Consider the following 25,513-nt stretch of genomic DNA (forward strand, 5'->3'; position numbering starts at 1 on the left):
GGTCCAAGCCCTGCTCAAGCAGGACACCCAGAACAGGACACCCAGGCACACACCCACGCAGCTCTGCAAGGCATCAAAGAGCCCCCACATCATCTCAGGGCAGCCTGTGCCAGACCCCATACCTGCAGAGCACTGATGTGCTTCCTGGCGTTCAGGAGGAGCCTCCTGTGTCCCACTTTGCGCCCGTCGCCTCTTGACTGGCCCTGGGCATTGCTGACAGGAGCCTGCCTCTGCTCTCTTTGCCCTTTCCCTTCATGTATGTATGAACATTGGTAAGATCTCCCCTTGATGACTGCCCAGAAGAGACCCTCTGAGCAGAACTATCTTAGTATAAGATTAAAGACAGTTACAAGAGTGGGAGGGAGTTTAAATGAATTGGTCAGAGCAAATTGAGAAAAACTTAAAATGCATTTAAGCACAGCTCATCTGTATTAATGATTTTAGCTATTACTAGTTTTTATCTGCAGGTAAATCACATGCTTACACTACACCTGTAAAGCTCATTTTTTCTTTTTCCTTTTGGTTTTCTAAGCAAAACTTCCCCAGTTAGGTGTAAGTTACATACACCAAACACAACAATTTGCCACAGTGTAATAAGTCATTATCTTAACATCTCTCACTGCTCAGTATACTGCCTTTTACAGTGTAAACTTGAAGAAAGCAGCATGAGGAACCTGTAAAGAATGCATGTACACCTGGAAGTGTCTTGCTGCATACTTGCCATAGAATAAGGACCTTAAATGACTAAAATAAGACAGAAGTCAAATGTGCAGTACACATCGATATCTGTGTTTGATTGCATATCTTTCTAATTTACTTCCTGGCAGTCATTTGAACCTAAGGCTGTGCTTTTTATCTAAAGATGTTTTGATACTATTTAAAGCATGCTAATATGTAATTACTTCCATAATATATTTTCCTGTCAGACTGTTAGAATAAGATTTCAAATTCCCATCAGGTCAGGCAGCTTCCACTGAACTCTACTGATTCATCAGTTTCTTTTCAAGGAAAATTACCAAATGAAAGCTAATAAATAAAAATGTCTTTTAGATTGACACAGTTCCAATAGCAATCAACAAGATTTAACTGCTCTGCAGAATTTGCATATCAGGTGAGAAGTGTAGAAATATTAATTTAACATAAGAAGGTCCTTGTTTGCGTAGATGTGTCTCTTTGTGCAGATAGAGAAGTGGGTTACAAAATGCTGAGCTATGTTGTACCCCCAACCATGAGACTTGTGCACATGTTAGAAGGATTGCGAGTGTTTCAGTGTCTCTCTGGATCCAAAGAGAAGGTCTTTGGGAGTACCAGGAAAGGACTCCTCTGGGTTCTCTATCATGTTCATCCTGAAGCTGTTTTCATATCACTGTTGACTAGTATTATTATTTTAAAGCAACGAAATGACTTAAGAATCTTAAATCCTGTTAAAATCTCCTTTGGATAGTGTTCCCCATAATGTTTGTGAAACCCCTCTTACTCTGAGTATGCTCACATACTCACTTGTTGACACAGGGAGAGGGTGAGTGAAGATGCGGAACTGGATTAAAGTAATCCATCGGTTCTATGATTCTATAATAAAACAGGAGGCATTTCTTTTGGAGAAGCCTTTGTAGTATCATAGAACCCTAGAATAGCCTGGGTTGAAAAGGACCACAGTAATCTTCTAGTGTCAACCCCCCTGCTATGTGCAGGGTCACCAACCACGAGATCAGGCTGCCCAGAGCCACATCCAGCCTGGCCTTGGATGCCTCCAGGGATGGGGCATCCACAGCCTGCTTGGGCAACCCACCGGAGTGCACCAGTAGTCCATACTTACCTAGAAGCTATAGGAAAGGACTGGCATTTCCTTAGTCCTACTTTGAGATGTTACACCTGGAGGTACACACACTGTGTTAGCAGCAGAGCCAGGAGTAGAGGCCAAGCCTCCCAATAGCAGGCATTGTTTTCAAGCTGGCTACAGCAAGAAAACAAAAAACAAGATCATGGTGTCCTATCTTGCAGACATAGAACAGAGAATGAGTATCATACAGACTAACAACTTGTTTGCTCACCGTTTATAGAAAAGGATAATAAAATGCAGCGATGCCCAGCAAGGTGCTTTTCAATGAAGGATTTATAACATATCAGGGAGAGAGGGGAAGAGGAGAAAGGAAGAAAGAAAGAGAAAGAAAAGATTCCTTGCATTCCAGAAACACAGCCAGAGGCACCTGGCAGTGATTAGTGCAAAGGTTCACCAAACTTCAGATAGAGTCCATCTTAAAAAAAAAGGAAAAAAGAAAAAGAGTGAACAGTGTAACTGTTTCCTGAGCATGTGCTGACAGAAATTCCCCTAGGGCAAGACCCAGAACAGAAACACGTGGCAAGAGATTGGGCGCTATCCAGAGACCAGATTAGCAGAGCTTTACACATCATTTTTAATATTATGGGAAGAGATGAAAATCAGTGTTAACTTTTTTTTTTTTTTTCCCCTCATTTGAAAAAATAATTTCCTAGTCCTGGAACTCAATTGGACTTTCTCACAATATAAGTAACTGCAATGCCTGGGGAGAGAATTTATGAATGGAATGGTTAGCATGCTGGATTTTACGGCAGAACCTGGTTCTGTGGAAACATCTCAGATTTTGTAGCTAGCTGCAGTATGCTGTAGTAACTTATGCCAAAATACAGAGCTTCTCTGCTTAGTGCTTTTCATGCTGTTGCTTTATTATATACTTTTCTCTTAAAAACTCTCAAATTCTAGGTAGTGGGATGTGTCAGTATGGTGTACATGAGAGCTGTGTTACAGTATGGTCCTAAACCCCCAATATATTAAAAGTTAAAGGACAGATGTTTTTCAGTCTGGATTTGGTCCTTTTTTCACTGAAGTCAATGGGATATGGGTTGAGGTTGTTTGTCTTGCTTAGAAATCTGCCAATCAAGCCATCACATCATAAAAAAAAAAAAAAAAAAAAAAAAAACCCAGACAGTTTTCACATTTTTCACATTGGCAACATCCTGATCTCAGATATTTCTATTTTGTGGTTATACTTCTTTCAGTTATTATTCAAGAATCTTAGTTCAAATTATTTTCATTATTTTCCAATTTTCAATCTAATTAAAGCATTTTCTGCTTAAACGTTGTGTGTGTGGGTTTGGGCAGTTAAGACAGGATGAACCAGATGATGAAAGAATTCCTCTTAAAACAGCTCTAAATCTGGCTTTACAATTTCTTACTCTGTTAATTTGTCCAGCAACAGTTACTGAACAGCCTAGCAAAAATAAAATATACAACTGTTTCTTACTCAGACTGAGTACTGTGGATGAACATAGAGAACATACCTCCATCTTGACACAAAGGTCAGAAAAATCCATCTCCATATGCATTTATTATGGGTTCCTTATTTTTCAAGATTGTTGGAACATGACATTTTGCATGCATTGTGAAAATACACAGTTTTTTATGCACTGCTGTCTATTAGGGAAACCAGAACCAGAGGCAGGATAAGTAAACATAAAGCAAGCTAACAGTACTTGTAGCCTACAAAGTCTTTGGTAGAGATTGCTGCTAACTCACAGCATTCCTACATAGTTCCTTCACATACATCTTTCTTATGATTTAATCTTAACACTTATAATAAATGTTAAAACAATCACAAGAAAATTTAAGTCCTGTTGAGACTTCTCTTTGAGATTCTTAAAGATCTGTGCTTTTCAAAGATGAGAGGACATAAATTAAAAATCAAAATATAGAATATATTAATCTAACAAAATCCATCTGTTAAGGTTGAGATTTCTGTGTTTCCACTGCTGTGAGTGGAAAATGCTTTGCAGCAGAGGCGAGGAAGTGGCTCGTGGTCTGTGTCTGCCGTTTGTGTTAGTGGTTCTTCATGGATAGTTCCTCTCATCAGACTTCAGGAGCTTACTTAAGAAGGGCCATGAAATCAAGCGATTTAAAGATAACGTTTCACACAGTATAGAAATGTTTGCAGCATTATAGACAAGATATGTTATCAACTCAGGATCAGTTCTTCCAATACCATTCTGTGGATGATGGTATTACAAAAACAAGACTTTTCTGACTAGTCTTTTTACTTAATTGCCTACTGATGCATCCTCAGGAGAGCAATGCACTAGACTCGCAGTTCCATCTGAAATCATAGGTCCCTCAAGACCAGTATTATGTCTTCAGCGCCATCCTACACATGGTGCTTCAAAGGGAGTTTGAAAAAACCCTCCATACCTGGTCAATCACGTGAAGTTGTATGATGAGTGAAGAGTGAGAATTCCTCTCTGATTTCTTGGGCGATCAGTTTACATCCTGAAGCACAAGATTTGATTACCTCTTGCTTAGCATGGAAACGTTGGTTTTGGCCATTAAATTATTCAGCCCGTTTTTACAGCACTTATCTCCACCGTTTGATTCCGTGACTTCCTGTGGCTATGACTGCCCCAGGCCAGAGCATGCTGCTTGAGAAAGTGCTCCTTTTGTTTGAAACCAGCCTGCCTCTCCCAGTGGTGAATGCCCTGTTGCTCCTGTGTCTTCAGCAGGCTGGAGAGGAGGCTGGCTCCTCTGCTGTGCCACTGCATTCTGAAAAGCTGTGTTTCAAGTTCACTTCTTTCAGTGCCACACTTATAGCTTAGGAAGTTTTACTTGCTGAGAAACCTCTCTCACTCTTACTACTCTAGCATTCTTCAGCTGATTTAACTCCTGCAGTGATTTAATACAAATACAATCAAAACTGAAAGCAGCTCTTCTGTATTCAGTGTTGATGCATAATATCTCTAATTTCTCCAAATTTGGTTTCATTTCGCATCCTGCTGTCCACATTGAGTATATTCAGATCTGTTTTGAGTTTCCTGCAAGCACCTGAGTAGCTTGCCAGGAAACAGAAGTATTTTCAGTGAACAGTCACCAGTTCTCCCTTGCTTTATCCAGATCACAAGTAAACACTCTCCTTAGCACCTTCCTTCAGACCAATCCAGGCAGCGTGCATCATGAGCCTCTTGAGCCGTGGTGCTGCCAGTTATTTGTAATTGTTAAGCAGCAGCAATTTTGTCTGTGATGCATGAAGTACTGAAGATGCAGTTTTGGTACCATGGGGACCCAGAGAAGTTAGAGGAGAACAGGAGATAAGAAGCAAACGCTTCCAGGTTTTGGACAACGTATCCTCCAGTTAGGGTGTTCACCATATAAAGCAAAGCTTGAGACATGTATCCATCACAGGTACTCCTTCCAGGCTAGGAGGATTTCTGGGCACTGCACCACAGTGCTGACTGCCATACAGAAACACACCCAGAGAGCACCACAAATACAGAAGTTTCCAGCCTACAGATTCCTGTGAATCCACAAGCTATTCCTAAGAAACACACAAGATACTGAGAAGCACCTACTATCATTAGGTCCAAGGTCACCAAAAGTCGTGAGATTAAAAAGACTTTCCTACTTGCACCATGTATCACATCCAGGAACGTTTTTTAGCAACAGCAATTCCATCAGTAGGCAACTAAAAATCTGCTGGATCAGATCATTAGTGTCTATACTGGGAAATAGATAGGAATAAGGTAAGAGCATGATTAAGATGTTACCCTTCTCCTAAAGGATATAGTGGGACACTAAAAGCCTTGTAGTGTTTTGATTTGTTACTTGAGATAATGAAAGCACTTTATCATCAAGCATCCTTATAGAAAGGTGGAGTGTATTGACAGTCCAACTAGATCAGCAGTGGAAGCAAGTTGTAAGAACTATTTGTCTTAGCTTTGTCAGTAGCATTAGTGAGATAGGAAAAAGATGCATCTTCTCAGACAGAAAGAACCAGGATAGTTAGGAGCCTTAAATTTAATGAATTAAGGAAGGATTTTTTTCATGCATGCGTGAGTATTTATCTATAAGCTGCCAATATAACTATATATATATATATAATATAGTTATATATATATAATATAGTTATATATATATATAGTTATATATATGCACAGATATGTTAAAAGGCCCCAAAAGGACCTGCAGACTTATTGAGTTATGCAAGTTACAACTGAAATAAAATATAGGGCATATATTTATTATTAATATACAAACCAAAGCAAACTGTGATTGTAGTACAGCGTTAACAGGAAATGTACAGGCTGTTAGTTACTGAAACATATGCCTGAGCTACTGCCTTGGAACTTTTGATGTATCCAGCTGAGTTTCTGGCTTAAGTAGTTCAATGTTTCCCCTCCATACAAAAGGCATCTCCTTTTAAGTGATTTAATTTCTATCAGGAATGATTCTGCCTATCTTTTAACAACCTGAGTTATCACAGTGACATGATTAGTTAACAAACATTTAGGACAGAATTAAAGGCAGGGCACTGGTGGCTGGACAGTCAGTTGATGAAAAACTTCTTGAGTCTGACAGAATACATGTGCACACAGAGAACAATATTTTAGGGGCCAGCTTGAGCTGTTGGCATTGTGATGGCTATTTTAAGAAGGCAAATTCCCATATTGGCCACTTATGCTAATACAGATTTTTCTGTTAAGCAATGCTCTTTCCTAGCTAAAAACTGTTCCCTAACTTAATGTGAAATTCCATACATGGGAGAGACTGAGGAGAAAGCAGTAGATTCATGGTTACCTGCTCAAACTGCATGAAACCCTTCACACGGAGAAGGCAGAGAGCTGAGCATCACACAGAGCTCTCAGGGTTTCAGCCCAAGCTGCTGCACTACAAGTTACTAGGATACTGGCTGCCTGCAGGCAGCAATGTTTGCTGAGCCCCAGCACCGTGCAGGCAAAGCAAGTGGAAGCAGGGAGCTGGCAGCAAGGCTTGCCTGGCTGGAGCAGAGCCCCACACCTCCTCACCCTGCTGCCTCCTGGCAAGGCGCTGGTGTGCCTCCCTCCTGTTCCCAACAAGCCATTGCAAAGCTTTGAGGCACAAACCCTGGCAAAACCATTGAGCTCATACACAGGAAAAACAAGAACGCAAAAGAATGAGTGGGGACAAGCACTGCTTTAAAATAATCACAACAGCCGTTCAATTCGTCTCACAGGGTTAAGATTTAAATAACCTTTTGGAAGAGTGAAACGGGGAAGCTTGCTTTTTCAGAATTCCCACAGGCAGACAGCTTTAATGTACTGTTTCTGCTGTGCAATATATTTGCACAGAATTTAAAAATGCAATTTCCCCACAGGGCAAACAAAGCCTTCAGTACAGAGCAGCCAGGCAGGCCCGCATGGGGCTGCATCTCCAGCAGTGGCCAGCACATGGCATTCCCAGAGCAGGCGCAGAGTGTCTGCTCACCAAAACTATTTTCCTCCCTCATTCAGAGTGGTTTCTGGCTCATCCAGCCTTGGAGTCTTCACTATATCTTTTGTTTCTCTTCAAAAATGTGTGTGTGGTCATTATCCATATAAATGTCACTATCAGGATCTCTTCTAGCTGTTATCCTTCCAAAGAAAACAACTGCAATCTTTTAATCTGCTTTCAGATAGAAGTATTTCCTGGCTTCTGCTAGCATTTCTGGCGTGTCAAGGACAATGTCTCCATGTGCCATTTGAATGGGCTGGTGACCATTCTGTCACTTGTGGTCATGCTTTGCCAGCACTCCCTGGCAGCATTGGATGAAACTGTAGCAATGCTTTTCTGCAGGTTCCAGCAGATAAAGGCAGCCCCATCTGCATGCAGTCCTCACTACTGACACATGTTGGAGAGAATCTGTGGAAGATCCATCATGTAGCCGGGCAGCACGACAGATAGTTTTGTTTACTGTTTCTCCACTGAGTCATTTGAGGAGAAAACTACAGCCACATGGGAGCTGATCTTTGATTTAGCTGCAAAGAAACTCGATATTTTCCCCAGGGCACCTGGTCCTCAGCAGAGCTGGCTCCAGAGAGCACTTTCAGCCTGGGACCTGATGAGGGCACCGCTGACCTTGCACTGCCCGCCCTGCTGCAGCCCCACTCCCTCATTCCTGCTGCGTCTGCAGCCTGAGCTTTTCTTAAGTTTTTGCTGCAGAGCTCTTTTTAATATGACCCTGAAACAAAAACAAGGAAACAAACCCCACAGACCAATAAGATTATATTTGCATATTGGCTTTATAATTCTGCTTCAGTTATCTATATGTGTTGCAGACTTTTGCTTATGAGGATTATGTTTCTCACAAAAGGTTTGTTATCCAGTCCTTAGATATTTGGCTTGAAAATGTCTTAATCCACTTGTATAGCCAATGAATATAAAGATGCTATAATTATGAAATACACAAGAGAGTTTGGCAAAACAGATTAAAAAAACAAAAAGAGAATAGATGGAAAGCTTACCCACATCCTGGGCTTGCTGCAAAACTCCAGAGGAGGGATCTCCAGAAGAGACCCTTTCCTACTGGCAGTCAGCCCTTAAATGGGTCTGGGAGAGATGCAGCCAGGCTCTGCCCCTTCCAGCAGCACAGCTGAACTGCCTGCACCTGTGCTCCCGTGGCTGACTCAGTGCTCAGGTGATCCATCAGAGGTTCAGGCTGTGATTCTGCAGTTCCCATACACCATTTAACAATACTTGCTTATTTCTTCAGTTAAGTTTGGGGAAATTTGATCTTTCTGCAGTCTGTATTGCGTGCCTTATTTTTGTGTTTTGAGGTGGTGGAGTTATTTCGTCGTAGGATTGGCTTTGACCGGTTGATTTATTTAAAGCCCTGTTAATAAGCATCACTGTGACACTATGCCACTGTGACAGCTTTTGGCAGTGTTCCTCTGCCTACATGTTAAATTTGAATATGCTGAAAGCTTGCTCCAAGCAGACCCCACATTTGAAGTGTAACCCTGGGCTATTTAGCAAAAAACCATTTGTCACAGCTATAGTAGGGGTGAAAAGGTCCAGTTTATAACAAGTTACTCATTTGCAGGGTTAATTTAATGCAGCTATAAAAGAGGCTTAAGCCTGAATGACCAGATTTTTGGTCATGTCTTCTGCACCACGGCATCTTTCTGTCTGAACGGCCAGAAGAGTTCTCCTGCATATGGTTCATCCCACGTGGGCCAGCTGCTGCACCTGCCTTGGTGGGCTGGGGGCACTCTGTGGCCAGTGGAAGCATTGAAACCTCTCTGCCAGTGGTGGAGCACAGCCCAGGGATTTCACGGCAGAGGGCCAGCGAGGCTCTTCTTCAGCTGCTCCAGCTTGCTGTGGGAACACGGGGTCTGGATCTGTCCCCCAGCAGGGCTGTCCCAGCGCTCCTGTTGCTGGCCTGACTCCTGGCTGTCCGTGGGGAATTTCCATCTCTCAGGCTCCACCCTGCCCAGTTTTACTCTGAGAGCTGCTGCCACAAGCAAACCCTTATTCAGGCCTTTTCTTTGAAAGGACAGTGCCAGCTGTTACAGTTAATTCTGTATTTCTTGCAGTGAAGTCTAAAAAATACTGTATGAGGAATAATTGAAAACTAATGCTTTTCTTTGTCTTGGCTGAAACCCGGGTAGAAAGCTTTACCCAGTACAACTACTGAGGCACTTGAAAACAATTTACATGCTTTTACTTATTGACTTATTCTCCACTTCTGTTTCTGGACGTGTTTCTCAGCTTACCAAATTTCAAATTAAAACTGACCCGTGTCTAAGTTGCTTTCTGAGGAGTGATGTCATTTTGATTCTGTCACTACGATTAGTACAGGAAGCCAGTGTAAAGAAACATAAATCATTTTCTAACTGCCTTCCCTGCTAATGAAAATCTGAAAGCAGCAATGCATTGTTATCTTTCTTCTATGGCATAATTTATAGCTGCAAAATAAATGTTTCTCACATCTTGCTGTCATGTATGTAGGACCTTTCAAGTATTTCATTTTCCCATATTTGATATGTGAAGTTTTTCTGAATTTTCTTTTTCTAGGCTGGCTCCCAACATAATCTCTCCACTTGTCAGCCCCCTGAAATCATTAGTTCCACCTTCCCTACTGCAGAAACACAGCTCTCCATCATCGCACAGCCAATCACCAAATGGGCAGCAGTTTTCTGGAATACCAAATAAACCGTACGCTCAATTTCAAAATCAATCTGTACAGCAGGGATCTCAAGGTAACTTCCTTTCTTTTTCCTTTCTTCTTTTTCTACTTTTCTCATTCCAAGTTGGGAAAAACTAATTTACTTTAGTTTTTGCATTTTCTGCTCATGTTATCATATTAAGGGTCTGACAGCGTTCCAATGGAAACGCCTACTTTTAACCTGCTTTTACTGAGGCAGAGTCAAAATTCCAGAGCATTTTTAACTGTGATATCATATTATGACAGGGAAGGGTATCTCAGCAGCACATGTATTGCATTTATTCAGCTTCTTTCTGGGACGTGATTACAAAAAGGTGTTTGCAAGAATGAATTATGCTCACAGATCACTCTGATTCCAAGATCAAGTGAAATAGTGCTGACTCACTCACTGACTGTCAGAGGTTTGCTCTCACAAAGCAGTAGATTCCTACCAGCTACACACCTCGCCTGACTGAATATCCAGCCTTCATCCAGTTTAGAGAGAGTGAGTCTGCCACATCAAAAGTCATTTTAGCTTGCATGCTAAAACAAATGAAGAGATGCACCCTTTGGCAGTGTTCTGTTCTATCCACTGATGCTGTTCTATCCGATGATGCTGTACCAGTTGTGATCTTGGATAAAGAAAGATTATTTTCCTATTTGATATTCAGCAGTTTTGTTTATATATTGTTATGTGTAGTAAAGATGCTCTGCAGAGCTATAGAGTGTCAGTGTAATTTGAGGGCAGGAGTGGCAGCAGCTTAGCAGCTATCCCACTGCTTAATTTAAAGCACTTTTTTGTTCTGAATTACCCAGCCTTTTTAATGGTAGCTTCTTTTCCTATGCCTGAGTTCTGCTGTGGTACCTGTACAATTTTTGAGGTATAAATTAGCAAGTGATATGATTAACACAGATTCTTCCAGTAGCAGAAGCTTGCATACGTAAGAAACATGTTACGTAATCCAGATGGTATGCTGCTGAAGTGTGGTGAACATTCACAGTGAAGAAGTGTGCAGGACATCTGTCTGGTTGCAGTGTAACCAAGCATGTGAGTTTGTACAGGCAGATAACCACTTTCTTCAAACTCTCTTCACTGCTGTACTGTCGTTTGCATGAGGTCGTTCTTGGGTGATGGAGGATTACACACAATTAATTTACCTGTGGGTAATAGGGGAGCTTTGCCTCCTCTGAATAAATTCTAAGGCAGTGCAGGATTTTAGCACAATTTGCAGCTGTAATGAGGTTCCGTATCCCAACACTTCCCTCTGCCCTCCAGTCCCTGAGGACCATGTTTGCTCTTTAGTTGGAAGGCCTTAGCCTGAAAAGTTAACGCAGATTATATTAAATGATTTGTGCCAAAGGAAAAACTAACTCAACCTGATGCTCAACAGATTACTCAATTTGAAAAGATTAACTCTGTGAGGGAAAAGTGGCAGATTTATGATAGCACATAATGATATATGATTATGTTACTATAATGAGCTAAATAACTACAAACCACAAGAGGAAAGTTTAGCAGCTCATTACTGTGGCAGAAACAAATGCATAGACAGAACAAGTTTTGAACCACTTAAATAAATCGGCTTTATTCCTTAAGAGAACCATATTTCCTTTTGAATGAATTGCTGCTTTCTAAGAGTTATGTCGTAGGTTTTGAAAAAGCAATAATTTTCCACTTTGGCCAAATGTTGAAGTATCATTATAAATTCATAATGGAATTGGTCATTCAAAAATCAATTTTGATTAGCAGCCTTTGAAATCATTTGCTCTGTAACCTGTATTTAGCTCTGCTTGCTTTAAGTCTTTTTTGCCTCTGAGTTCATTAACAACACATTTTTCTAATGGATTCCTCAGAGATTTGTGAGCTTCGAATTTCTGCTGAAAAAGGAATGCTATGTAAGTTTAGCTGCAGAAGTAGACGCCTGTATAGAAGTATATAGATACTGTGGATCTGCAATTTTCACAAGACAGCACGCTGCATCGAGCTGATAGCAGAAATACTGATAATGAAAGAGTAATAAGGTGCAATATTTATGTGTTTAAGTCTGGTTGTGGTAAGATCACACGGAAATCAGCATATGCTGAAATAATTTGGCAGGCAGTAGAATCCTGTAGTTAGTTACACCTGACAAGCTTTTTCCTCAGAAATTTTATGCAATCTGAAGAACTTATTTGTACATCCATGGGAATGACATAAGATGGCACGTAATGGACATATTCCAATCATTTGTTCATCACATCGTTCATTTTCAAGCTGCTTAAAGTTTTAAGGTTGTGCCTTACAGAAGCAGCTGGTGCGCTGTGTGAAGTGGCAAACTGCAGTTTTTGTGTCACAAGTTATTTCAAAGCAGAATTTTAGCTAGACGTTACACGTGGAATTCACTTTATTTCTGCATTAACTGTTATATTTCTACCTGTACTGTACATAAAACATGTGATAGCGTTCATTTAAACTGACAGGAGCTCAGAAAATGTTATTTGAATCAAACAAAGTGAAGGGAAACCTGAAATCCATGTGGAAAAAAATATTAGTGAAGCGCTTGCCAAATTGGTGCTTCTCTCTGCTCTCCTGGCAGGAGCAGTGCTGTTTACACCAGACAAGCCTTCTTGCTTACTTCATATTTTAACCACTGGAGAGAGTTTGTAAGAACTTGTAAAAAATGTTCCGTACTTAATTTTCGCTAGCCAACTATTTGTGGTTGCTAATTGAACCATGAGTTATGAGATTTTAATTGTATGTCAGGTCCTCATATTTCTGTGATAGGTGCATGGGAGGTAAGCCAGGCAGAAGTAAAGCACTTCAGAAAACCGAAAGGAACTGTAACAAAATGGGGTTTGGAAAACAAGGCTTACAAAGAAGCGACTGAGGGAACTGGGGCTGTTCAGTCTGGAGAAGGGGAGGCTGAAGAGTGACCTCGTCCTTCTCTGCAAGTATCTGAAAGGTGGTTGCAGGGAGAGCTAGAGAATCACAGAATGCTTTTTTTCAGAAGAGATTTCAGTCTCTTTTCTCAGGTGACAAGGCAGGTGGGTAAGTAGTGGAATGGGCTGCCCAGGGAGGTAGTGGAGTCACCATCACTGGCAATATTTAAGAGATGCGTGAATGTAGCACTAAGGGACATGGTTTAGGGATGGGGCAAAGTAGGTCAGGTTGATGGTTGGACTTGGCACCATTAAAGGTCCTTTCCAACCTAAAGATTCTATGATTGTACAATGAAATGGAATGAACCGAAAGCATCGTTAATACTGAATGTTTAAAAAATATATAAATGCAGTAAAGTTCTGTCTTGTACTGTATATCCAAAGTAAACATTGTATTGTCTGCAAGCATCAATTTCATGTCCTGTGGTTGTGTAAAATTCACAAAACCTTATCTGGCAAGAGCACCAGTTGTTACAAAAGCCCTTGTGGTTGCTTTGGCTCACATGTCCTTTCGATCTCATCTAATTACTTTGGTGTTTGGAAATACAGCATTTAAACAAGCTGGGAATTTTCCCTTTTTGTTAGTGTAAAAGTTACACAAGGCTCAAATCCTCTGAAGCAGTCTGACTGGCCTCTTGAATAATACCAGGTTACTGGAGGCCATCAGCATCCTCCTACCAAAAGAAACTCTAACTGTTCTGCTGAAGCAGCAGGTGGGAGAATAGAAGGAGTAGTAAAACTCATGAAGAAAATCTTACTGACATCGCAACTCCCTGATCCTGCATTACTGCAACCTGGAGGTATGCATAGGTTCGATCACTCCAAGAGTGACTTCCACCTTCCAGGACAGTGCGGTGCTCAAGGGCTGCTGCTTCTGGCCCTCTGTTACACCAGTCCTGCTGACCCTGTAACAGACCCATCTGGGACAGGGGAAAAGACCAAGCCTACAGGGCCAGCTGGAAGCCTGGTGCTCAGTGCCCAGGGGCTGCTGCTTCAGGCTCTGTAATGCCAGCCCTGCTGACCCTGTAGTGGACCCATCCAGTTCTGTAAGGAAGGCCAATCCACCCAGGCTTGTTGGCGGTCTGGCACTCAGTATCAACCAGCAGCTGTTCCTCAGGAAGGACCAGTTTTTTGTCCCTGTCCTCATCCAGGTCATGGTAACTGAAACGGCCGGGTCCCTTTCTAGTGAATAGAGATGTGGACATAATGATGGACAGGAAGAGAATCAGGCTGTGTTTCATCCTGTTCTGTCTCAAGGAACAATCTAAACACACAAAGCAGCAGTCAATCAGAGCAGAGCTCGCAGAGCTCCAGCAATAACAGGACAGATCAACTGCCCCACGTGTCTGCGCTGGGAGGGGCTGCCAATGTGACTGTACATAGTGGTGTACAGCCCGCTCTGGTGTCACAGAGCCCATCCTCGGGGAACCAGCCATAGGATTCCCAGCGAGCCCCAGTGCACTCTCAGGACCCTTGGACTCCCTTCTAAAGTGCTTCCAGAGCTCCTCTGTGTGCCCCAGTGTGTCCTTCAGCATTTACAGAACCTCCCAGTGTGCTCTCGAGCACGCAACATTCTCAAATTCCTTTATCAAAATGGAAAGCACGGCTGTGTATTTTTGCTATTCACATTTAGCCAATGTATCAAAATCCATGGAGTTATTTGCCATCACTTGAGCTGGCACTGAACTGCCTCCTATTGCCTGGTCTCAGGCCAGCTGGGTTCACAGCACACCAGTGGTCAGTGTTAGGTTGGTGCTGAGGGGCTGGGCTGGGCCACTGGGCAGAGCAGAGCTGCCACCATGGTGACACAGGGCAGTGTGAGCTGTGCTGGGCCACATGTGGCCCGCAGGCTGTGGGTTGGACATGCTGCTCTTAGCTGAACACAGAGTCTTCTCCTGATGTCCATGTGGAGTCAGACTTGCATCTCCAGTGCCATTCTGCTTGCAGACTGTGGCCCTCTGTGTTCACGGAAGAGTTTTCATTTGAAATAAGAGTAATCAAGGAAAGGCTGGATGTTGTCTTGAGGGACATGGTTTAGTGGGAGCTATTGGGAATAGGTGAACAGTTGGACTGGATGATCTTTTAGGTCTTTTCCAACCTTGGTGATTCTATGATTCTATGATTCTAATCTGAGAAAGGAGAAGTTTAAGGTACTCTTAAAAGAAGTTGGAGTAAACAGTGCTTTCTCCAGCAGTGCATAAAGCACGCTGAATGGGATAAGACTTTACTGTGCTATAAAGACAGCATTTAAATATTACACGATTGTACTAAAAGTAATTCATTATAAAATCCTTCCCGAAGGAGTTAGTATCCTGGACCTGATCCAGTGAAGTACTCACTATTAGCTTTGAACACAAGTGGGTTGTGGAGTTCATTCATTCATCCAGTCTCTTGTGTTGCCTGAAAGGAAGCACATCCTTGACATTTTTGCTAGATTGGGATCACAGTCCACAGGGACTGAGTCTGACATAGCTTTTATATTATTACGCCTTCTAGAATAGTGTGATCATTTTTTCCATAGTTAAAACTGAGGAACTGAAAAAAACCACAATAGTAATGAAATACTGTGACAGAAATGGAGTGAAAACCATTGCAGTAGTGTTAAAATGTGTATGCAATATCTGTTTTCAGGTTACCAAGGCAGCTTTCACTCAATACAAAACTGTTTCCACTATGGAGACTGCTACAGAACAATGGACCAGTCTGTCACCAGTGATGTGCTAACAGGGGAATCCCATTGCTTTAATCCTCTGAGGCATAATGGCTATCACATACTCAGTGCACCTTTAGCTTCAACAGGTAATTTATTCTGCCTATAAAAAATTATCTGTATGATATTTTTAGCAGGATGGGAAATAACATATTTTGAAGTCAGTATTATTACAAAAATATGTTTGCACTTGAAACTCAGTCACTGAAATTCATCTGGATCTATAAAAATCCCACAAGGAAAGCAGTTTTTTTCTTTAGTTCTATATTGGTCTAACAGGCAGGTTTTCCTTTAGTTATGCTGGATGTCAGAGAGAACACAAACCTTCAGGAGACCTGACACATTTACTGTGTGGGCTATTGATTGTACATGTCTTCACATGTGCTCAGGCAGGTTTTTCTGATCAGACTGTAGTTGAGAACATAGTCAGCAAGATTCAGGAGAAAGGAGCAGCAGCAGGAACTTCCTGTCTGTCTAAGGATAAACGGATGTCTTTGCTTTACAACACTGATATTTACAAAATTGAAAGACACTGCTTTGAGAATTCCACTGAAAGTATTTGGTAGTTCCTTTTCATTTGGAAGTTCTTTTCCATTTGTGTACTGCACATTCATTGCAGCTGCATTTCCCTGTTCAGTGACAGATTTGCATGGAGTAAAATTCTCTGTGAGTTACAATGTTTAGAAGACTATGATATTTCAATCAGTACTTAGTTTTGCATTTTTCTTTTTTTAAAACTATAATAAGAATTAATAGAATTACTGAAATCAAACGGAGTATGAGTATTGTCAGAGCTATGAAATACCATCATTTACTCCATTCTTTACTTACATGTCACTCAACAAATTTTTCTTCATGTTTGCATTCAGAGAGCATCTCAGCTAGGGACAATACTGAAAACATATGTTTAAATGCTCTTTGAAATGGGGCCTGAGTCAGACCACAAAATTAGAGCTGACTTTCCTGTTTGTTTTGTATTAAAGGAGTCTCTGTTCAGAGAGTGCATGCATTTGTCTCGTGTTCCTTACTAGAAAGTGTATGCATCAGTGATTAACACAAGGGAAAAGCTGAAGATGAAGTTTCAACTTCAACTTTGAATTCTTTTGTGTTATTCATAAGTTTGATGTTACTAAAACACAGTTTCTTCATATTAACGTCAAATTTCAAGTTCATATTGACAGACTGCAATATTTAAAGAACAGACTAAATAAACTTTCCAAAAGAAATTGTAGGAGCAAAGAATAATACTGTGGCAAGTCACCAACTTCAACAACAGTTGATTTTTATGTCTGGGGCTAAACTATTATGAAACGTTTCTCTGTAATATTTTTATTTTTATACTGGTTACTGAGGTATGCAAATACTTAGAGACTGAAGCATAAATGTGGATGAAATGATATTTATATATCTATTATACAAACGTATACAAATCTTGGCTCATCTTTTTGTGTATAAAATAGAACCATTCAGGTTTGCAAGATTCATCAAGGCTAGCTATTAATTTTTTTCAGCCTTTTATAGCACCGTTAATATTAAATGAGTTCTCATCTCACAGGAATGCCAAATGTGACTGGCAAACAGCTGTTCCATGAATTACATTAACAGTCAATAAATTTTTATTTTCTGTTCAGGACTTTGGGTAGTTTATTCTATCTGGAATCTAATAACGATCCCTCAGGTGTATGCTTATCTTGGGTTTTGTCCATCTGTGGTTGTGTGTTCACCCTGTATACAGACTCATCAAATACAAATTAGCATATCATAAACACAAATCTTATCAAAATTCTGATCACTCCACTTGGAATGATACACAGCACAGCACAGATAAGCAGGCTGGATTCATCTTTCAGGGACTTGGGCCATATGCTGCATGCCAGAATTCTACGGACGTCAGAATTTGACCCGTGAACTACCTCTTAATTAGTGTGTGGTAGGAAAATGCATAAATGTAAATAAGTAGAGAATTTTGCCTCTAATAATAAAACCAGTATAAGATAGTAAAACGCCTTAGATTCTAAGGACTGAGCTGACATTTCTTTCTGAAATAAGGATTGGCTGTTCAGGACTCCAGGCTCTGTCATTACCAGGTGCCACACAGCCTGAAGGCCTCACTTAAAGCCTGGTGCAGTTAGATTCAGCCACATCTGGATCCACGGTGCTTGAGGTGTTAAACAGCCTGAAAGGATAAGAAACACGAAACAGAACAAACACCTTTATTTTATAGAAGGGAAACTGGGGCACAAAAAAACTAAGTTGTTTCTTAATGTCTCCTCTATCCTCTAAGGCCCCAGTGCCTTAACCGTGAGAGTCAGCCATCCACACGTTGACTTGCAATTCACATGAATGAGATTAGTAAGACATTTTCTCCATCAGGCAGTTAGTTCATGGGCATGTTCTTAGCAGGAAGAAGGATCTTGCTCCATATGTTGCCTCAGCTGACTTAATGCTACTAGTGGTTATTTAAATTTTGATAGGCGGGCTCTTGATTGGGAGGGTCAGACCACTCTGTTGAAGGTCATCCAGACACTATCTTCAAGCCTCAACCCACAGCAGGTGATAAGGTAAAACACAATATGCAGGTAACATAAAGGAGTCAATATTTCATGCAATGGTTGGGGGCAGGTAAGGCTTGATGATTAGGAGATGATTGGAGAAGAAGGCTTAGGAGGCTGTCCAGGCCCTCAGCAGATAGTGCCATGGGGTATTAGGAGGAACTGCACAGTGATGCAAGAAGTGTGGACCCAGGGACAGATGCTGAAGGGGGAAGAACAGGGCAAGGGGTGAACGCAGTCAACATGAAGTAAGGAAAGCTGCAAGTTCAACTCAGACAGGCGAGCAACCAGCAGCATGGTGAGCCTGGGTGGGCTAAGAATGAGACATGGTGCACAGCCCCTTCTGCACATCCCATAGCCTAACTCGCCCCAGACACTTGTCTATACAGACCTCACCTCTGCAGTATGTGGAGATCCAACAAATGTGGGATCCAAATTTCTCTAAGATCTAAAGAGCAGCTGGGAGACAGATGGAATATTTTCCAAAAGGAAAAACACACAAAACAAGAGGACAACATCACTTTTAGTACACATTTAGTAGGATCCTTGCCCGTTCATTGTTTTGCCATCCTATTCTGATAATAACTGTAAAGTCTCAAGGGAGTCGTATTGATACTTGTACTGCCCTTGAACATGAGTAGCTTTCCATAGAAATGAATGGGAGCCTCATACACTATGACACAAGTGCCCATGGAGATTAGTTTGTGTATCTCCTGGGTAAGGCTTTGATGGTAAATCCTATTGTCTTTTCATTAACGCTGTACTGCATTCAAACTTTGCTTCCTGCCTTATATGTACTGGTCCTAAATCATGTCCATACAACTTGTCACGCTTTCAGGCTATGATGCAGTCTCTGAAGCACAGTGTGTATCTGAAGACATGGTCTCCAATGGAACCGACGAGAATGGATTTTTCCAAAATGGCGCCTTTGATCACTGCTTGAATCACATTCCTCCCATCTATACAGACACCTAAGAGCAGTGTTGACCTTACTTCCTTTACTATACCTATAACTGCGTATGTAATAACAAAGGTGTTCAAGTACTTTTATTTAGTCTGTATCCCTATACGTGCTCATTTAAATAAACACCTCACATTTACCAAACCATTTTATACACAAATAGCCTGTGTAAGATAATATTGGAACCTGTTCCTTGGCTGTGGCACTTTGAAATTCATGCTTTAAGGGAATGAGGAGCATTTCAAGCCGCTTGTTTTGTAAGTTCTCTTGATAAAGTGTAAATGTAAGTTATATAATAAACTTGTAAAGAGGGTTTTTTTCCCTGAAAAGTATGTTTCCATTTGAGAATGTCACTCCCTTTAATCAGTTTTTTTCTTAAATCACTGGTCAATTCTTCTCTTTTTTTTTTAATAACTAAAAGGATTCTTTTTTTAATCCCTGACCTCATGTATATAAAATTTTCATTTGCTCAGCTTGTTTTATATGTTCAATTTTACAAGAAAGCATTAAAAACTGGAAACAAGTGTACTGTCATTTCTTAAAATCATCGGTTTGCCTGGTGAGTCCTGATGAACTAAACACAGCTACACTGTATTCACTCCCAACTTGTGGCAGCACAGGAGTGTTTAAAGTGAGCTCCTGGAAATGTCCCTGGGTTGTTTGGGAGAAGCATAAGAGAGGCCAGCAGTTGGGTTAAACAAAGACTTGCCGTATCACTGGGAAACTATTAAAGTTAGCATCACCTTTCTGCTTGTATTACAAACACAAACAGTGACAGTAAAGACTAGCTGGCTTTGGCAGTGTCCACCTGGGACTGACTGTGCCTCCTGCCCCCTGTGCTGTAGGACTTGGCCTTGACCACAGGGCAGAGCTCTTGCGAAAAGATTTTTGTTTGTTTTCCAGCTGGTCCCTGATAGAAGTCTATGAAGAGGATACCATACTGACACCAGAAGTCCTTCCCACACTACTGTGCCTTCAGCAGGAACAGAGGTGCCATGTGAGGAGCATGGCAGCCTGTGGTGGCTGCCCCGTGCCCACTTGGGCTACTTGAAATGCTCCTAATGCCCAGGACATTCCTCACCACCACACAAATCTTCACAAGCATCACGACTAAGGGCACCTAGATGGAGCATCAGTCGATTTCTGGCAAAAAAAAACCAACAACCTTCATTTACAGTTCACAGTTACCTGAGTTATCATGGGGCACCTTTGGAAAGCTCACACTGGGTCAAAACTGCCCAGTGACTGCAGATGTTGCTTTCCTCTTCTGCTCTCCTCTCTGTTACCAGGATCTGCTTGGCAGCCTCATGCTCATACAATGTTTTCAATGCTTATCTTGTGCCAGGCACGCTAGTGCCAAAACCCAACTCTTCGTTCTCAGCCTTGTAAGCCAATTAGCTGCTCCCCAGAGGAACAGCCTAAAATAAGAAGCAGCTGCTAGGAGATTTCTTGTCTCCACAAAGGACTGTCAGAAAAAATATCAGGCACCTGGCTTCAGCAAAGTAGCAAATTCCAAAGGAAAAAAAATCCTTAATTCAGTGGCACGCTAGGAAAATACTGCATTTTGCATAACCAGAATCCCCTGAGCAGACCCCAAACTAAATGGAGTGGCATTAATAGGTCCACAGCGCCATGCTTTTCCTTAAAGTCACAAAGTTATACAACCATAACAGATACATACACTTGTAAAGCACAATTTGATGGTAATGTGTGAACCTGGCAGCCAAAGTATTGAGGAAAACACAGTATCTGAATAAGCCCAGAGGTCTCCAATGGTCCATGTGTTTACGTTGGTTGATGAGAAACTCAATGTGAGCTAGCAGCCTGGGGTTCTGTTCCTACATGAGTATCAAGCACCCTGGTGCTGCTGTGCTTCTCCTCAGCCACATGTGCCTCTGCAACCCTGGATGCCATTTTACAACAGCATGTTTAGCACCAAGGCCAATTTGGGCTACCCAGCAAGCCCACATGGATGCATTTTACTTGTTTCTCTGCGCCTGTTAGTCTACAGGCTGTACAGATTGCACCCTGTCAGTGTACATGAATATGCCTCTGTACCCAATCTGGCTTTCTGTTCTCAAGAAATCTGAGTGAAATTTGAGTGAAACTCAGACATTCAGGAAGTTTTAGTTACTAGAGGTGCATAGGGGAACCTTTTATGAACAGTTCCTCAAAATCTCAAGCTCTGCAGGACTGCAGACCCAGCTAGAAACCCATTAATTGTGGCTGCCTGCCCGCCCCAAGCAGTCCCTGGCAGCTCTGAGTCACCGTTCCTCTCCTAGAATTACATTTAAAAAGGCTCCAAATTATACTTCAAGCTTTTGATCGCTGCCACATTTGGTCTTCTGTCTTTTTCCTTATCTACTCAGATGTATCAGATTCTTTTGTCTCAGATGTAAGTTGTCCAAACTTAAGCAAGGAGGCAGGTAGCTCATTAACTGCCCACCAATAAAAACTCAGGAGCTTTTGAAGGAGAACTTAGAAAAATCATAACCAGAGCCCAGAAAAGCTGCATTGGCTGAGACAAAAAATCAAAATAATGCCTGTTTTCCAGTTAGTTGCAGACGTTAAAGGACCTTAAAAAAATGATTAATCTTATTTCCTAAAAATTAAATATATACTTCTAAAAATGACATTTTAAAGTTAAAAATACAAACCAAACAAATCTAAACATATTTGATCAATTAGAAAAATATTTATGTCCCAACATCCAGGCTGTTCAAAACCACACAATGATTCACAAAGGTTTGGGAAACTTAAAGCATAGCAGCTGTAGTGATGATTTAATTCCAGAATCTGTGTGAATAGAGTTTTTTGTAAATTAAAAGGTAGATTCAGAGAACTGCAAAGGCACTCATCTGAGTCTGCATGGTTTGGAAAGTTATCCACAATAAAACCATTAAAATATAGAACAGCACAAGCTAATGGTTACTCGTGAGCTTGCGTGCTTCATTATTTCCTTTCATTACATTAAGTAGGGAAGCATCTCATGTAAGCTTTTCCTGAAGACATAAAGAGACCTTTCAATTGAATTTATTGCTTGGCAAGTTCCTGGTTGTGGTGCTGTAAAACCCCACCAACTAATACATATAATAACTGGAGTTAGGCTTCATAATAGTAGAAAATTATTACTCTGCGGAATTAAAATAGAACTGTGGGTTCCAGTTGACTGTCAGATACTTTTTCAATCTAGGCAACAGAATTCAAATAACAAATTACAGCACTAATTTATAAATAGCCACAAATCATTTCCCCAGTGAACGGAAAGCCCATTTACTCTGTGCATACTCTCTCCATGTGCACAGTATGCTTTAGGAATGACTGAATTAAGATGACCTACAGTGGCCAATCAAGCTGGGAGAAAGAAAATGAATTTCAAGTTGATACTGAAGCAGCTAAAGCACTTTCCTACACTTTCCACCAGCTTGGGAAGCAAGCCAACTGTTCTGCAGGACTGCTAATTTTTTAATATAACCAAGCTCAAGCTTTTCATTGTATAGAAAATCAAAGTACTTACTCTTTTCCCTTTTACTAGATGCAGTACTTCAGAAGCTACAGAAGTAATCTTCCTTTCAGTGCTACAGAGGTGCCTGTGCAAGTGAGCGTATGAGATGTACAGATGTGGTGTATCACAGCAAAGTAACACTATTTACACTGGAATTGTGGTGTGGTAACACAACACAGGAATTTGTGAGAGCAAAGCTTCAGGTCTGCAGTATGAAAGTTGAAGCCTGTGGCAGGTATCAACTACATCCCCATGGAAAGAAAAGCGAGCACCCTTTCAAATCATATTTTCTAGTTACATCAGCAGCAGGAACAGCTGTTGCTTGTGGAAAGGCTTTCTTGCTTCTTAGACTGTCCTTTCAACTGGGTACATTTTCTAACTGGTAAAGGTCCAACAAAACAAATTCCAGAGCACAGTAAGAGCACCAATTTAATACTGCAATAGATGTCAGTTATGCAAGCAGAGTGGGGGGAAAAAAAAGTTCTTAAAACAACAACCAAGTATGTGAAAGCAAACAGCAACTGTAAATTGAATTTAAATTGCCTAAGAGTAAAATATTTCAATGTTTTCTGTTCTGATCTTATTAAAACCTATATAAGTGTGGTTCAGTCCTCCAGTAATGCATTTATTTCAATTTAGAAGATCAGCACAACAGAAGACGTGAAAAATATCCAGTCTGTATCATTTGATTCACTGACAGTTAAAAGCCAGTGGAGCACACCCTCCTGAGAAAAGCCCTTCCATCTGCAGTGCCACCAAAAGCTCCTCTCTGCTTAAATTTCAAAGCAAGCTGCAAACTCAAGATCTTAAGTCATTTGGAAGTCAGCAGAATAAGAGCTGCAGACCTCTACATTGTCAAAGCTTCACAAATAGTTTGCATAGATTGGCTTCGTGGGCTGTCAGCTGCTTACAGCTGCAAAACAGGTCAAACCATGGCAGGCAGTTTTCTTTAAAGTGTCTAAACCATAGGAATTCCCAGTCTAGCTGAAGCTCTAATGAAACTGAGCTTTCTAGCTGATTTCCACTCGGATGAAAAGAAGTTTGTCCATTCCTTTGGCAAAAGATTTTTGTAGTGGTGCTAAAGCCAGAAAAAAGTCAAATAACTCTTCTGCACTAACAGATTTTCTGGCTGGAGCCAGTACCTCTCACTCAAACTCAAATGAGTCAACTTTAAAAATGTATTTCTGGCTCTGAGTTATATAGCAGTTCCCTTCAATTAATCAAGGACACCAATAAAAGCATGATGTTAATTTTTAAACTTTTACTTCTATTGGCCTGCTTGATTTCAAAGTGTTTTTCCTTTCCCCCTGGGAGAGGCTGTATCTCTGTCCCATCAAACTGTGCCTTGGTGGAGAGCAGCAGACCAGGACTTGCCACTGGGCACAGGGATGATCCAGAGACAAGGGAGGACACGAGGGGACCCTGGACGGGGATAAGGCTAGGAAAGGAATGTATTACACTGCTTTACTGGAGGATCAACCCCACCTCTCAGCTTTTCCTCAGTTCAGGAGGGCACCGTAACACCCGTCTCTCAGCAGCATCAGCAGCAAGAGGAGCCCCAAAGCAGCACTTCTCTTCCCAGCATCTGATCGCAGTATGAGGTCCAGACACAGGATCCAGGATTTTCCTCTTAAATAAGGGATTGCTTTACTTTACCCTGCCCCAGACATCCAGAAGTTACACTTCGGCTTCCTCTCAGGCACTAGGAATGGAAATGTGCCTCCAAAGTGGGAGTCAGCCCATCCCAGGAAGGTGCCAAGGAGTCCAAAGATGGATATTAAAATCCAGACAACATAAATTCTTAGCAGGGTATCTTTCATAAAAAAAGAAAGCTGAGACTGTGGTCTGCCAGTGTCCTACATCCTTTCTCATGCGTGCAGCACTCCGCTCCAAAACAGAGCACAGTCCCAAACAGTGATCTGCATCACTTCTCTGAGCAAAACTGGGTAACTGTGGTGCCAAGAGAAACCCCTCTGAACACACATTTGCACTGACTATAACCCAAAGCCACATGAATTTTTAGGCAGAGGGATAGGCTCTTTAAAGATGTCTGAACACTTAAAAATGAAGAACGGGTCTTAATTGCTTTAATTTCATCTCTAGGATTTTGTTTCCTTCTGAAAATCCTCTGAGGTGCCTATTTGCATCTTTTGGCACATTCTGCAAATCGAGGCTATGTTGCATAATGAGTTTTATTTCCTATCTCTTTGGGTCAAGAACCACACATTTGCCTAAGGAATTATCTGTGGCACTGAAATTTGCTAGACTATAGATACAGCTTAATCTGGGAACAGGCACTGGAAACTGCCATGAAAGCCGTGTACAGAACACAGTGATTCCAGTCACACAAGATACCTGATACAGTTGGCAAAAAGGCAAAGCTAAACAAATGCAGGTTTACATTTTACTATTTAAAGAATAAAATATTCAACTTGAGTTCCATTAACACCTGGCAGGATTTTGGTACATAGTCAAATCCACATTTCTAATTTTATTGCTAAATAATCCCAAACTTGGCAGTTGGAAGGTAAAATAAAATACCCATGCTAAACATCTGAAGCAAATTGTAGCTCTCTGGAAGAGCCCTTCTGCTGTATAAATGAAGGTCATATGTATAAATGATTGGAAGCTTAAGGAAATATGTCTTCTGCTTTTCTAAATTGATAACACACACATATTGCATTAATATTCCCACATCAATTACTGGACATGTTCCTCGCTGTAAGAAAAATGGTAATTTTTTTAAAATAATCCCTTGAAATAAAATTCTTACACTAATACAATTAACTCTTGCCATGCAGAAAGGCAAGGGTTGATTTAATAAGCTGCATCCCAGACAAGCAGTTCGTTCAGTTCCTGGGGGTGATACAACCTGAGCAAACCAGGGTTTTGGGGAGTCCAGTCCTC

General features: G+C 41.2%; 1 protein-coding gene across 2 annotated transcripts in view; it reads left to right on the forward strand.

Annotated features, from left to right (window-relative positions):
- The window catches only part of GLIS1 (GLIS family zinc finger 1), a 178,067-nt gene extending 158,037 nt beyond the window's left edge, over window positions 1-20,030 (forward strand). The window contains exons 8-10 of one of the 2 annotated variants that reach the window (XM_052666385.1): window positions 9,830-10,014; window positions 15,510-15,677; window positions 18,979-20,029. In XM_052666385.1, coding sequence (XP_052522345.1) covers window positions 9,830-10,014; window positions 15,510-15,677; window positions 18,979-19,115 — 490 coding nt within the window. In that variant the 3' untranslated portion in view covers window positions 19,116-20,029. Of the gene's footprint in view, window positions 1-9,829; window positions 10,015-15,509; window positions 15,678-18,978 lie in introns of both variants that reach the window. The other variant, XM_052666384.1, reaches the window with a different exon arrangement.
- The last annotated feature ends 5,483 nt before the right edge of the window (window positions 20,031-25,513 follow it).

The sequence above is a fragment of the Tympanuchus pallidicinctus genome, unplaced genomic scaffold (genome assembly GCF_026119805.1).
Source record: "Tympanuchus pallidicinctus isolate F22 unplaced genomic scaffold, pur_lepc_1.0 scaffold7, whole genome shotgun sequence".
Lineage (NCBI taxonomy): Eukaryota > Metazoa > Chordata > Aves > Galliformes > Phasianidae > Tympanuchus > Tympanuchus pallidicinctus.